Raw genomic sequence first — 15,286 nt, forward strand, 5'->3', positions numbered from 1 at the left:
TCCTCATCTGTGAAATGGACGTAATACCTTCTAGCTCATAAGGTTGTCACAAGGCTATTGGGAGGCTAAATGAGGTAATCTGGTATAATGCCTAGCATATGGTAAGCCCCCAACAAGTAGAGAATTAGCAGAACAGCTGATAAGTGCTTTCTGACAATGATTAGACATGTATAAGGTAAACTAGAATTTAAGTAATTATTTTGCACATTAAAACTAGACATAAGAAATTATATAGCTAATGAAAATGTAGAAATAAAGACGCTTGGGAAAAAAATGACAACTAAATTACATCTTGTATTAAAGATACATTCTTTATTGGACAAATGCGCTGTAGTAGATATTTAAAATAATACAAACATCCAGGACTGTAGATTTGTAATTTAGTTCATCATCATGTTAGGTGCAATAGTTAACATGCTTAGGAGAGACAATGTTCTGTGTATTACTTAGTAAGTTTTATCAAGCACATTTGTAAAAATTAAACTTTCACTTCCAGTTATTATGATTTCCCCCATACACCAAATGAATAAACATAACAACACTGACTTATTCCAAATAATGGATACTGTATCTGGCGATTTGTACTCTAAAATTACTTTTATTAGTAAAGATATTAATTTCAGCCTTAACAAGGGATTCTATGACACCCATAGAAAAATTTGAGAATCCTAACACACAGCCAATGGGTAAGAGAATTACTGTTTTCTGAGTAAACGGTATGGTAAAATTAGGTAGGGAAAGCTGCCTTTGAAAGAGGTCATGGTGCTCTGCGCCTATGCTGGTAAACGAAGTCAGCAGCGAATGTAGGACAAATGGCATAAGTTTCATCAGCAGCTCCTACTGCCTGGTAAGAGAAGGAGTGTCTGAATCTTCAGAAAACACAGACTACGCCAGAGCAATGTTCTTTTAGCTACTGAGCAAGATACTTCAAATGGTAAGGAGCAGTGGAGAGAAAAGAAATTGCTGGAGGGGAAGGAGTGAACAGAGGTGGGCAGGAGTGTCAGCTGTCACCAGGGGGCCTGGCTTGTTCTTTAAGAGGCAGTGAAGGCTGCAGCTATTTCCACCAGCATCTATTGGGGTATCCAAGCTCTACCACAGTAACAAATGGGTCCTAAGGGGCAGGCATGCATTGACATGAAAAAAACACTTTAAGAGTGAGTGGGACAAAGAAAACCTACACTGAAAGGTGTTTAATGTTTATTAGCTCAGTGAGAAATAAAAATGAGGCAGCAAGACACAAAGTTAACTCATGGACATCTGGATCACAAATAATTTACACCAAATATAACATTTTCTTAGGCAAACTGCAAATTTTCTAAAATTCCACTTGAATTAGGAGAGTTAGAGGTATTTGTAAAAATGACAAAACAAGTTATTGCTTGGGCATTTCAAACTGGGTCATTTTGGTTGAAATAAAACATACAAACATCTTTCTAAGCCGCCAATTTGGGGAAAAGAGAAAGAGTACAAACCTAATGCTTTGTATGCTAATACCTTTAGGGCACTTAATAAAGTGATAACAATTACTACTTTTTATCTTTCAAATGCCCTTTTTTTTTGGCAGTATTTATGTTTTCATCATAGTTGAAGAAGCAGCTTGGAAACAGGTGAGCTGCAAGTGCATGCTACTCTTGAACTTGTTCAGCAACTCTTCCAGTAACCTGTAGGGAGGAGAATCTATTTTACAACCTGGCAGAGTGAACGTTGCCTAGCAACTTAAGAAAACATTCAGGGGAGGCAACTGCTCAGCTTGAGCTTCTGCTTGTTGAAGTTATTTACTTATTGATTCTTAATAACAGAAGTAAATTAGTCAAAGGAGCTAGTCAAAAGGATTATGTATTTAAGATTTTTTTTTTAATTTTTTTTGACAGAGATCACAAGTAGATGGAGAGGCAGAGAGAGAGAGAGAGAGAGAGAGAGAGAGAAAAGCAGGCTCCCTGCTGAGCAGAGAGCCCCATGCGGAACTCGATCCCAGGACCCTGAGATCATGACCTGAGCCGAAGGCAGCGGCTTAACCCACTGAGCCACCCAGGCGCCCAAAAGGATTATGTATTTATATACATATCTATATTTATAATATAAAAATCTCCCACCTATCTCCTTTCCCTAGAGTAATTAGATTTCTTCCTAAAATATCTTAATGCTTGGGCTTGTACTTTTTTACATTCACTTTTTAAAAATTTAAAAATACTAAAATGTACTTTTTGGCATACAGCTCTATGAATACTGATAAACACATATTAGCAACCTAATTGCCATAATAGGGACACAGAATAGTTCTATCACCCTCCAAATCCTCTTGTGCTGCCCCTTTGTGGCCACCTTTCTCCTTTCTCTAACTCGTAGGTAGTTACCGGTCTATTGTCTAGCTCCTCCTATTTTGCATTTTTGTTTTGAACAAATATTGGGAGAGAGGTAAACTGAAGTGGTGAATTAAGAACCAGAAGAATCAAGGTCAGTTCTAACTCAGTGGGCAAACTATACTAGTACTTAATAACTCAACTGTTTTCTTTAACTGGTTTGATGTGTAATTTAACTTTAACTGGTTTGATGTGTAATCTGGTTCAGATGAAGGAAAGAAGTGGGCTTAGTGATACTGGAGTCAAAAGATTATTTCGTGGGTTTAACAATGCTGAAAATTAGAACACTGTCTCCTTGTGACATTTTCCCAGCCTCACGTGTTCTCTCTGACCTCTGAGTTTTCATAACACTCACCTATGCAAAATCACAGAGCCTATACCATGGTTTTCATGTCTGTAGACTAAGCAGCCAAATGCAAAGGCAGGTGGACTTCAGTTATTGTTAGTGGAGAAGCAAAGACCTACAATGTTTCCACTACCTCAGTTGAGGGTAGGTTGAGCTTTTATGAAATTTGCCTGGCCTGCATTTTGTCTCAGGTCAGAATTTCCTGTTTTATGAGTAGCAGAGTTTAAATTCTGGTCAAGACCATTAACATAGAGTTAGTGAAACATAAATAATTTCATTTTGTCATGTGTACAAATTTACTTTATGACTTTAAATTATATAAAGGAAAAATGTACATTGCTGGGCTACTCAAAGGAAAAAAATCAAGTCCTGCATTTTACTGGATTTTTATATTTCTCTTAGTATTACCTTCTTAAAAATGTAGGACAATAACATAGTTTACAGAGTCAAAATAAACTTTCTTAAAATGTTTTCTGTATTAGTCACTTAAAACAAGAACTAATTTCTAAACTGCCATAAGCCGAGAGAAAAGATTTTACCTTATTCTGTCACACTGGAGACAAGCCAGGTACAGCCAACATAATGCATACTATAAAGGGCTATTAAGTAGTGCTTTTCCTTAAGTCCAAATCATCGTCTATTCGAAAAGTACTTTTAGGTAACAAAACCTTGAAAACAGCATACAGAACTTACTTTTTATCTGCTCCACTTGAAAGCTGAGGCAGGGCTTCCAAAGCCTGTTTAAAACTAGACCTGGTACACAGAGAAGCAACATTTAAATTAAACATTTTATATTTCTAAGGGGAATAAAGAGCATCATTAAAAATTCTTAAGCATATCTTAAAATATAAAGAAACCAGTATAAGCCAGTGAAGCACGTAGAAATATGTATGAGACAAAGTAAAAGTGAAAAACAATAGAAAAAGTAAAAGTAAAAGTGAGGGTACAGGGTATAGTTCCCAGGCGAAGGCCTTGTAGGAGTAGGGTCAGAAAAAACTCAACTAGGAAATGAAACAGAACTTGAAAAGCTAAAAGAGAGAATGATTTTGACAAAAGGATGCTACTCATGGTACATGAGAGCTTAATGTGACCATGTTCAATTTTGAAAAAGTCTTTTCAAAACAAAACTGAACTATTAAAGCAACTGGTAAGAAAGGAAGGAATGAAGTAGAAATAGGGATGATTTTAATGATCATTAAACAAATGGGGACATTTATAGTATTGAAATATACAGGGCCTGATTTACAGCCAATATCTTATATTAATTAAATATAAATATAGGATTATTATTAGTATATTTAAAATTTGTAGGATAAGTGGAGATTGATTTTAATTTAACATACTTTCTTTTCATGAAAACCTAAAAAGGTGTTAATTTAAAAAGCCCACCAATTTGGTATGCTTAACTTTTTTTTTTTTTTTTAAAGATTTATTTATTTGACAGAGAGAAATCACAAGTAGACAGAGAGGCAGCCAGAGAGAGAGAGAGAGAGGGAAGCAAGCTCCCTGCTGAGCAGAGAGCCCGATGCGGGACTCGATCCCAGGACCCTGAGATCATGACCCGAGCCAAAGGCAGCGGCCTAATCCACTGAGCCACCCAGGCGCCCCTGCTTAACTTTTTTAAAGTAGGAAGTACCAGAGAAGCTACCGAATCAAATAAAAAGCCTTTTAGGGGAAATTATTTGGTAATAACTTATACTGGTCATTAATGTATAATTTTTTAACTTCTCTTATTCTTTTATAATTTGTTGTCTAAGGGTAAAGAAATAAATGTAATTATTCTTGACTTTAAGGTAGTCTTTGATTTTGTATTATAAAAATGGATCCTCATCAGTATACTAGCAAACATACTTTTGGGCATGTTTCTCAAACAAGGGGCAAATATCACAGCAACAAATAGACTACAAAGCCCCAAATGGATTAAAAAAACTGATAGTGGAAAGCTTTAGTTGTTCCCAGTTAGGACAAGGGATAGGTTATAGGGCATAGCCTAAGTGTGGGCACACTTAGTTTCCTTTCCAATATAAAACTGACTTTCTTCTTTCCTGATGTAGAGCAGAGTCTTTGCTGTTATCTCCACTATCATCTTAAACCTCTTCTCAATTAATCAAAAGAAATCTAATTCTATTCTTTATTTTTACACTATGACAACAATGATGATCATGAAGATGATATCACTGATTATTTGTAGTGCACCAACAGTTTAGAAGGCAACTTGGCATATCTTCTAATTTACTTCCCCCAAAACTTTGCCTAGAGAGTATTTATTATCTTTCTTTCATGGATGAGGAACTTAGGCTCTGAAAGTTTAAATTAATAGGAATAAATATCCAGGTACTTACACAAAGCATGCACCCATATAAGCTTTGGACTAAGTGGAGTGCCCTCTATCACCCATTATTTAATATTTTATGTAGAAAAATTAAGCATGGGAAAGGTGTGACTAAATAACTAACATGGGAACCATCTAGAAATGGCTTCTTGTCAGCCATCATGAACGGAATAGACTCTAACTTCATTCGTTAGGAAAAAAATTAGAAGTCTCTTCATATGTAATAAACACAGTAAAACTGATGGCATAAGCCATATCATCGAAAGCTGGAAATGAGTAAGTATATCAAACAAAGTGTCCTTAAACATTTTACTTGTATGGTACTTGGATTACCAGGCACATTAGCAATATAACCTAGTATTTCCTAGGTACTTTGACAATAGAGTAAACAATTTTGTATAGGTAAGTAGTTAGTAATATTTTAGTTCACCTACCGATATTCTGATGATAGGAAATCCTGACTTTCATTCAAAACAGCTAAAAATTATCATCAAATTTCCACTACAAAATTTTGTAGAGAAACCACAAGGCTTCCTCTTATGCTGATATTTACAATGCTTTAACTGTCCCTCAGATTCTGCTATGAATAGATTAAGACTCAATCTTTCTTCTCCTTTTTTCAAGAAGTATGTAATGCTCTGATATATCATTTATGAGATTAAGATTTATTTTACTGAATGAAAAACATAAAATCATATTAAGTCTTTTTTCCTTTACATTATGCTACAAAGAACCAGTATTAGGAATTGTTGGCTTTTTATGCTTTTCAGCTAAAAAATTAATCAAATATAAACTTTATCACATCACAATCATGAGTGTTCAGTCTGATCAGTTAATCCTTACAAAGGATTTAATAGACTAATAAGCTTTATTTTATTTTTATATGTTCAGTTAGCCAGCATATAATATATAAGCATATAAGTTTTTGATGTAGTATTCAACAGTTCATTAGTTGCATATAATTCTATTTTAATGAAGCACTCAAAACAAAACATTTAGCATCTCACTTGCTTTCAGGTGTCAGGTGAACAGCAACAGTATCCCTCAAAGCACAGATTTCAAGGCGTGCCTAAACATGAGAAAAAGATAATGTGACCCTAGGGAACTGCATCAATTATTAAATTGAAACAAGTGATGGACAGACAGTCTCCAGCCTGTTTACTGCAGGGATAGGGTTGACAGATTACCACTGGCATGCAGCTATCCCCCACCTGTCATGGTGACTATTAATTATGAACAGACTTTCTAAAACACTCCAAATAAATCAGCTATGACAAAATAATCTTTTACTGAAAATTAACTTAGAGTCAGATATGACTATGTGAAGGCAGGGAGTCAGATATCTTGTTATAAAAAGGTTCAACCTATGGAAGGATTTTCCAGAAAGCTATATTTACTACCTAACCAGTAATTTTTTCCTTTAGTTTGCCTGTGAGAAGAAGCAAAATTTGAAACACTGTGTCTGGATTATTGTCCATGCAACAGATTTAAGAAAATGCACTGGCTTACTTCCTTATACCTATGCCCTTTTGGGCATACTGACTTTATTCTAAAAGGTTAAAATAAAGTTCTACAGATTTAATACAATGTCTATTAAAATCACAGCTGGCTTTTGTTTCTTTGGTGATTGTTTTTTATGAAAATTGACAAGTTGATCCAAACAGACAAAACCATCTGAAAATGAATAACACAGATAAATGCTTTCTGATATAAACTTTTTATAAATCTATAGTAATTAAGACAGTGTGGCACTGCTAACTGGACAGAAACTGAATAGTAGAACAGAACTGAGTGTCCAGAAATAAGTCTCGCGATCAACAGATTTTGACAAGGGTGCTGAGACCATTCAATGGGGGAAAGAACAATTTCTTCAACAAATAGTGCTGGGACAACTGGATTTCCAAATGAAAAAGACTGTACTTGGATCCCTTCCTTAACACAAAAACCAAACTCAAAATGGATGATAGGCATAAATGTAAGGGATAAAACTATGAAATACATAGAAGAAAACAATAGTAAATCTTTGTGATGTTAGGCTAGGCAAGCCTTCTTAGACATCAAAAGTACAAGCAAAAAAGAAGGAGAGGAAGATGTCAGCAGAGTAGGAGAACCCTAGGCTCACCTTATTCCACGAATACAACAAGGCAACTATTAAATCATCCTAAATACTCAAGAAATTGATCTGAAGACTGGCAGAACGAACTCCAAAAATAAAAGTAGGGAAGAGACCACATTGAAGAAGGTAGGGAGTATGGAGATGTGGTTTGGGAGACAGATTGTGGTCACCATGGCCACAGAGAAAGAAGAGAAACAGGCTAGCACACATGGGAGTGTACAGGGAAAATAAATCTCCATAGCAATTGGCTTGGAAAGTAAGAGGGCCCAAATTTCATGAGCTCTTACAACTAAAGCTTGGAGTGTTAAAGATCATGGGAATTGGAAGACGGCAGCAGAGTAGGAGTACCCTAGGCTTACCTCATCACATGAATGCAACTACATTAACTATCAGATCATCCTAAGCACCCCAGAAATTAACCTAATGACTGGCAGAACAAGCTCTACAACTAAAGGTAGGGAAAAGGCCGCACTGAAAGATAAAAAAGAACCAATTAGATGTATTTTTGGAGACACATCTTGGCTGCTTCAGTGGGGAAGGAGCTGCAGTTATAAGTAACTGTATGTCTAACAAGATAATCTGACAAGAAGATATAATAATTCTATATATCGATGCTCCCAAGAAGGATGAGAGATAAGACTAGCTCATATGAGGAAAACAAATCCTACAATAGACAAGATTAGAAACATGCCTGATGGAATGCACAGTAGGCTGGAAAAAGCAGAGGAATTAATGACCAAGAAGACAGAGTAATGGAAAGTAATCAAGCTGAACAAAAAGAGGAAGGGAATTATGCAAAATAAGAATAGACTTAGGGAATTCAGAGATGTCATCAAACATAGTAATATTTGTATTACATGAGACCAAGAAGAAGACAGAGAGAAAAGGGAGCAGAAAATTTATTTGAAGACATAGTAGCTGAAAAATTCCCTAATCTGGGGAGGGAAACAGATATCCGGATCCAGGAAGCATAGACAACCCAAAACAAAATCAACAAAAGAAGACCATGCCAAGATATGCTGTAATTAAATTGGCAAAATACAGTGATAAAGAGAAAACATTTAAAAGCATCAAGACAAAAGAAGACAGTAACATAAAAGGGAAACTCCATAAGGCTAGCAGGGGATTTTTTCAGCAGAAATGAGGCAGGCCTGGGGTGGGGAAGGCAGTTAACTGTCTGCCTTCTGCCCAGGTCATGATCTCAGGGTCCTGGGATTGAGGCCAGTGTTGGGCTCCCTGCTCTGCAGGGAGACTGCTTCTCCTTCTGCCCCTTTCCTCTGCTCATGCTCTCTCTCTCTAATAAATAAATAAAAACTTAAAAGAAGAGAGAGAGAGAAATGTGGCAGGCCAAAAGACAGTGGCATGATATATGCCAAGTGCAAAATAGGAAAAATCTTCAGCCAACAATATTCTACCCAGCAAGGCTATCATTCAGAATAGAAGTAGAGATGTGGAGTTTCCCAGACAAAGAAAAACTGAAGGAGTCCGTAGCCACTAAACCAGCCATGCAAGAAATAGTTAAGGAGACTCTGAATGGAAAGGAGAGACCAAAAATGGCAGTATGAAGGTAGGAAACACGAAAGCAGTAAAAATAAATAATTCTGTAAAAAATGAAGTCAATGAACTCATTAAAAAAAAAAAAAAAAAGGATGTGACGTATGACATCATATGCCTAAAATGCGGGGAGGGAAAGAGTAAAGAATAGGTTCAAACTTGAACAACCATCATCTCAGTATAAACTGGTATATGCACAAGATGTTATATAAACATATTGGTAACCACAAACCAAAAAGCACTAATAAATGTGCAAAGAATAAAGAGAAAGAAATCCAATTACATCACTAAAGAAAACCACCAAACCATGAAAGAAAGAAGAAAGGGTCAGATAAAATCTTCAAAAAAACAACCACAAAACAATAAAATGTCAATAAATACATATCTATCAATAATTACTTGAATATAAATGGACTAAATGCTCCAATCAAAAGGTTGATATCCAGAATCTATAAAGAACTCCTCAAACTCAACACACACAAAACAGACAATCATATTAAAAAAATTAAAAATAGAACTTCCCTATGACTCTGCCATTGCACTCCTGGGTATTTACCCCAAAGATACAGATGTCATGAAAAGAAGGGCCATCTGTACCCCAATGTTTATAGCAGCAATGGCCACGGTCACCAAACTGTGGAAAGAACCAAGATGCCCTTCAACTGACGAATGGATAAGGAAAATGTGGTCCATATACACTATGGAGTATTATGCCTCCATCAGAAAGGATGAATACCCAACTTTTGTAGCAGCATGGACGGGACTGGAAGAGATTATGCTGAGTGAAATAAGTCAAGCAGAGAGAGTCAATTATCATATGGTTTCACTTATTTGTGGAGCATAACACATATCATGGAGGACAGGGGGTGTTAGGAGAAGGGAGTCGGGGTAAATTGGAAGGGGAGGTGAACCATGAGAGACTATGGACTCTGAAAAACAATCTGAGGGTTTTGAAGGGGTGGGGGGTGGGAGGTTGGGGTACTAGGTGGTGGGTATTATAAAGGGCACGAATTGCATGGAGCACTGGGTGTGGTGAAAAATAATGAATACTGTTATGCTGAAAATAAAAAATAAATTAAAAAAAAAATGCTACCAAATGAGATCCAATCTAATATAATCTAACTTCTCTAACAGCTAGGGTAACCAAGGCAGAAGACAGAATTAGTGATCTAGAGGACAAACTGATAGAGAAAAAGGATCAGAAGGAGGCGAAACGATGAAAACAGAATTAGGGAAATAAATGATGCCACAAAACATTCCAACATCAGAATTATTGGGATCCCTGAGGGGGTGGAGAAAGAAAGAAGACTAGAACATAGAGTTGAACAAATTCTTGATAAAAATTTTCCCAAACTGGGGAATGGAACCAGCATTCATGTCCTAGAGTTTCACAGAAAGATCACCCCAAGATCAATGAATCTAGAAAACCTCAAGGCACTTGACTGTGACACTGATGAGTCATAATTTTAGAAAAGAGCTCCTGAGGGCAGCTAGAGGGAAGAGATTCCTTATGTACAGAGGAAGATCCAACAGAATAACATCACACCTGTCCACAGAAACCACGCAAGGCAGATAGGGCTAGCAAGACATATTCAGGGCACTAAATGAGAAGAATATGCAGCCAAGAATACTTTATCCAGCAAGGCTGACACTCAGAATGGATAGTGAGGTAAAGAGCTACCAAGACCAGCAAGGTTCAAAAGAGTATGTGACCACCAAGCCAGCAATACAAGAAATATCATGGGGGGGGGGGTTCTATAAATGAAGAAAGAACCCAAGAGTGACATAGAACAGAAATTTATGGAGAAAATCTATATAAACAAGGACTTCACAGGCAACATGATGTCAGTAAAAATGTATCTTTCAATAATCACTCTCAATGTGAATGTCTTAAATGCTCCCATAAAAATGACACAGGGTTGCAGATTGGATAAAACGACAGGACCCATCTATACGCTGTCTACACAAACCCATTTGGAACCTAAAGATACATCCAGACTGAAAGTAAAGGGATAGAGAAGCATCTTTCATGCCAATGGGTCTCAAAAGAAAGCTGGGGTAGTGATTTTTATATCAGATAAATTAGATTTTAAACCAAAGACTGTAGTCAGAGATACAGAAGGACACTACATCATTCTTAAAGGGTCTATCCACTAAGAAGATCCAACAATTGTAAATATTTATGCCCCCAATGCGGGAGCAGCGAACTACATAAGACAACTGTCAAGATAAAGAGTCATACTGATATGAACACATTTAATAGCAGAGGATCCTGTTACTCTCAGTAATAGATGATCCAAGCAGAAAATCAATAAGAAACAAGGGCACTGAAAGACACATTGGACCAGATGGACCGCATAGATACATACAGAACATTCCACCCTAAAGCAACAGAATACTCATTCTTCTCAAGTGCACATGGAACTTTCTCCAGAATAGACCACATACTGGGTCACAAATCAGGACTCAACCGATGCAAAAGATTGATATTATTCCCTGCATATTCCTGAGAACTGGAACTCAACCACAAGAAAAAGTTTGGAAGGAATTCAAACACCTGGAAGCTAAGGACCACCTTGCTTAAGAATGCTTGGATTAATCAGGAAATCAAAGAAGAACTTAAAAAATTCATGGAAACCAGTTGAGAATGAAGACACTTCGGTCCAAAACCTATGGGATATGGCAAAGGCGGTCCTAAGGGGGAAATACATAGCCATCCAAGCCTCCCTCAAAAAAAATGGAAAAATCCAGAATACACCAGCTCTCCTTATACCTTAAAGATCTGGAAAATCAACAACAAATTAGGCCAACCCAATGCACGAGAAGGAAAATAAGATTAGAGTAGAGATCAATTAGATAGAAACTAGAGATACAACAGAACACATAACCGAAACTAGAAGCTGGTTTTTTAAAAGAATCAGTAAGACTGATAAACCACTGGCCAAACTAATCCAAAAGAAAAGACAGAAGACCAAAATTAATTGAAATTATGAATGAAAATGGGGAGATCAAGATTAATACCAAGGAAATAGAAACAATCATCGGAAATTATTATCAGCAGCTATTTGCCAAGAAATTCAGCAACCTAAATGAAATGGATGCATTCCTGAAAACTTATGAACTTCCAAAACTCTATCAGGAAGAAAATGACAACCTGAATAGACCAATATCTAGTAATGAGATTGAAGCAGTGATCAAAAATCTCCCAAAAAAACCAAAGCTCAGGACCTGATGGATTCTCTGGGGAATTCAACCAAACATTCAAAGAAGAAATAATACCTATTCTCCTAAAGCTGTTTCAAAAAGCTGAATCAGAAGGAAAACTTCCAGACTCTTTTTAGGAAGCCAGCATTACCCTGAATTCCCAAACCAGACAAGGACCCCATCAAAAAGGAGAATTTCAGAGCAATATCCCTGATGAATATGGATGCCAAGATTCTCAACAAGATCCTAGCTAATAGGAGCCAACAGGACATCAAAAAGGTTATCCACCATGACCAAGTGGGATTTATCCATGGGATGCAGGGGTGGTTCAACATTCGCAAATCAAGCGATGTGACAAAACAAATCAGTAAGAGGTAAGAGAAGACCCATATGGTCCTCTCAATTGATGAAGAAAAAGCATTTGACAAGATACAGCATCTGTTCCTGATTAAAACCCTTCAAATACATAGGGATAGAGGGAACATTCTTCAACTTCATAAAATCTACCTATGAAAAACCCACAGTGAGTATCATCCTCAATGGGGAAAAGCTGACAGCCTTCCCTTTGAGATCAGGAACTCAAGGATGTTCACGCTCACCACTGTAGTTCAACATAGTACTAGAAGTCCTAGCAACAGCAATCAGACAACGAAAAGAAATGAAAGGTATTCAAATTGGCAAAGAAGTCAAACTCTCTTCGCAGATGACATGATACTTTATATGGAAAACCAGAAGACTCCACCCCCAAATGACTAGAACTCATACAGCAATTCAGTAATGTGGCAGGAAATAAAATCAATGTACAGAAATCAGTTGTATTCTTATGCACTAACAATGAAAATACAGAAATGGAAATTAGAGAATTGATCCCATTTACTATAGCACCAAGAACACAAGATACCTGGATCTGTACTTGAGAAACTACAGAACACTCATGAAAGAAATTGAAGAAGACACAAAAAGATGGAAGAGCATTCCATGCTCATAGATTGGAAGAATAAACATTGTTAAAATGTCTATACTGCCTAGAGTAATCTATAATTTCAATGCCATCTCGATCAAAATTCCACTGGCATTTTTCAAAGACCTGGAACAAACAATCCTAAAATTTGTATGGAACCAGAAGAGACTCCAAATTGTTAAGGAAATGTTGAAAAAGAAAAACAAAACTAGGGGCATCATGTTGTCTGATTTCAAGCTTTACTACAAAGCTGTGATCACCACGACAGCATGGTACTGGCACAAAAAGAGACACACAGACCAGTGGAACAGAGTAGAGAGCCCAGATATGGACCCTCAACTTATGGCCAAATAATCTTCAACAAAGCAGGAAAAAATATTCAGTGGAAAAATCTCTTCAATAAATGGTGCTGGGAAAATTGGACAGCTATGTGTAGAAGAATGAAACTCAAACATTCTCTTACATCATATACAAAGATAAACTTGAAATGGATAAAAGACCTCAATGTGAGGCAGGAATCTACCAAAATCCTAGAGGAGAACATAGGCAGTAACCTCTTCGACACCGGCCACAGCAAATTCTTTCAAGACATATCTCCAAAGGCAAAGGAAAACAAAAGCAAAAATGAATATTTGGGACTTCATCAAGATGAAAAGTTCCTGCACAGCAAAGCAAGCAGTCAACAAACAATAAGGCAACCCATGGAGTGGGAGAAGATATTCACAAATGACACTACAGACAAAGAGCTGATATCCAAGATCTAAAAAGAACTCCTCAAACATCCAAAAACAGATAATCATATCAAAAAATGGACAGAAGACATGAACAGACACTATCCAAAGAAGAGATACAAAGACATACAAATGGCTAGCAGACACATAAAAAATATTCATTATCGTTAGCCATCAGGGAGATTCAAATCCAAACCACAATGGAATACCACCTTACACCAGTTAGAATGGCCAAAATTAACAAGATAATAAACAGGAAGTGTTGGAGAGGATGTGGAGATTCCTTAAGAAATTAGAAACAGAGCTAATGTATGACCCTGCTATTGCACCACTGGGTGTTAACCCCTAAGATACAGATGTAGTGAAAATAAGGGCCATCTGTACCCCAATGTTCATAGCACCAATGGCCACAGTCACCGAACTGTGGAAAAAAACCAAGATGCCTTTCAACAGATGAATGGATAAAGAAGATATGGTCCAGATATACAATGGAGTATTATGCCTCCATCAGAAAGGATGAATACCCAACTTTTTATCATAATGGATGGGACTGGAAGAGATTATGCTGAGTGAAATATGTTAAGCAGAGAAAGTCAATTATCATATGGCTTCACTTACTTGTGGAGCATAAGGAATAACACGGAGGACATTGGGAGATGGAGAGGAGAAGTGATTTGGGGGAAATCAGAGTGAGAGACAAACCATGACAGACTATGGGTTCTGAGAAACAAACTGAGGATTTGGGAGGGGAGGAAGGTGGGAGGTTGGGTGAGCCTGGTGGTGGGTATTATGGAGGGCATGTATTGCATGAAGCACTGGGTGTGGTGCATAAGCAATGAATTTTGGAACACTGAAAAAAATAAAATTAAATTAAATCAGGAAAAAAAAAGATTAGACAATGGGTAGCCATTTGATCTAGGAATTCCCCTTCTAAGTACATACCCAAGAGAAATTAAAACATATAAAAATTTTTATGTGAATGGTCTTATTAGGTAAAAAGTAGAAATGACATGAATGTCCACCAAATGAGAAGCAGATAAAGAAACTGTGGTATATTTATACAATGAAATATTACCCAGTCATCAAAAGAAATATTACCCAATCATCAAAAGAAAAAAAAGAAGAAAATACAATGAAATATTACCCAGTCATCAAAAGAAATATTACCCAATCATCAAAAGAAAAAAAAAAAAAAAAGAAAATACAATGTAATATTACCTAATCATCAAAAGAAATCATCAAAGGAATGTACCGGTACATGCTACAACCTATATGAACCTTGAAAATATTATGCTAATAAGTAAAAGCAGCCAGTCACAAAAACCCATATCCATATGCTTCCAGTTATATGAAAGTTTTGGAATAGGCAAATCATAGGGACAGAAAAGTCATGAAGGGGCATCTGGGTGGCTCAGTCAGTTAAGCACCTGACTTCTGTTCAGGTCATGATCTCAGGGGCCTGGCATGGAGTCTGGCACTGGGCTTCAGGCTTCAGGCTCAGCTCTCCCTTTCCCTCTGCCCCTTCCCCTGCTCATGCTTTTTCTTTTTCTCTCTCTCAGATAAATAAAATATTTAAAAGGAAGGAAGGAAGGGAGGAAAGGAGAGAGAGATTAAGGGAGAAAGAAAAGAAAAAAGAAAAGAAAAGAGAAAAGAAAAAAATGAAAAGAAAAAGTCATAAAGAC

General features: G+C 36.8%; 1 protein-coding gene across 9 annotated transcripts in view; it reads right to left on the reverse strand.

The window, feature by feature from the left end:
• Positions 1 to 292: 292 nt before the first annotated feature.
• The window catches only part of EXOC2 (exocyst complex component 2), a 262,914-nt gene continuing 247,920 nt past the window's right edge, over positions 293 to 15,286 (reverse strand). For all 9 annotated transcript variants that reach the window (XM_082732163.1, XM_082732164.1, XM_082732165.1 and 6 more), the window contains 3 exons: positions 6,046 to 6,107; positions 3,400 to 3,459; positions 293 to 1,661 (listed from right to left, as the gene is read on the reverse strand). In XM_082732163.1, the coding sequence (XP_082588289.1) occupies positions 1,568 to 1,661; positions 3,400 to 3,459; positions 6,046 to 6,107 (216 nt within the window). In that variant the 3' untranslated portion in view covers positions 293 to 1,567. The remainder of the gene's footprint in view (positions 1,662 to 3,399; positions 3,460 to 6,045; positions 6,108 to 15,286) is intronic.

Source organism: Mustela nivalis (genome assembly GCF_964662115.1).
Source record: "Mustela nivalis genome assembly, chromosome: 5".
Classification (NCBI taxonomy): Eukaryota; Metazoa; Chordata; class Mammalia; order Carnivora; family Mustelidae; genus Mustela; species Mustela nivalis.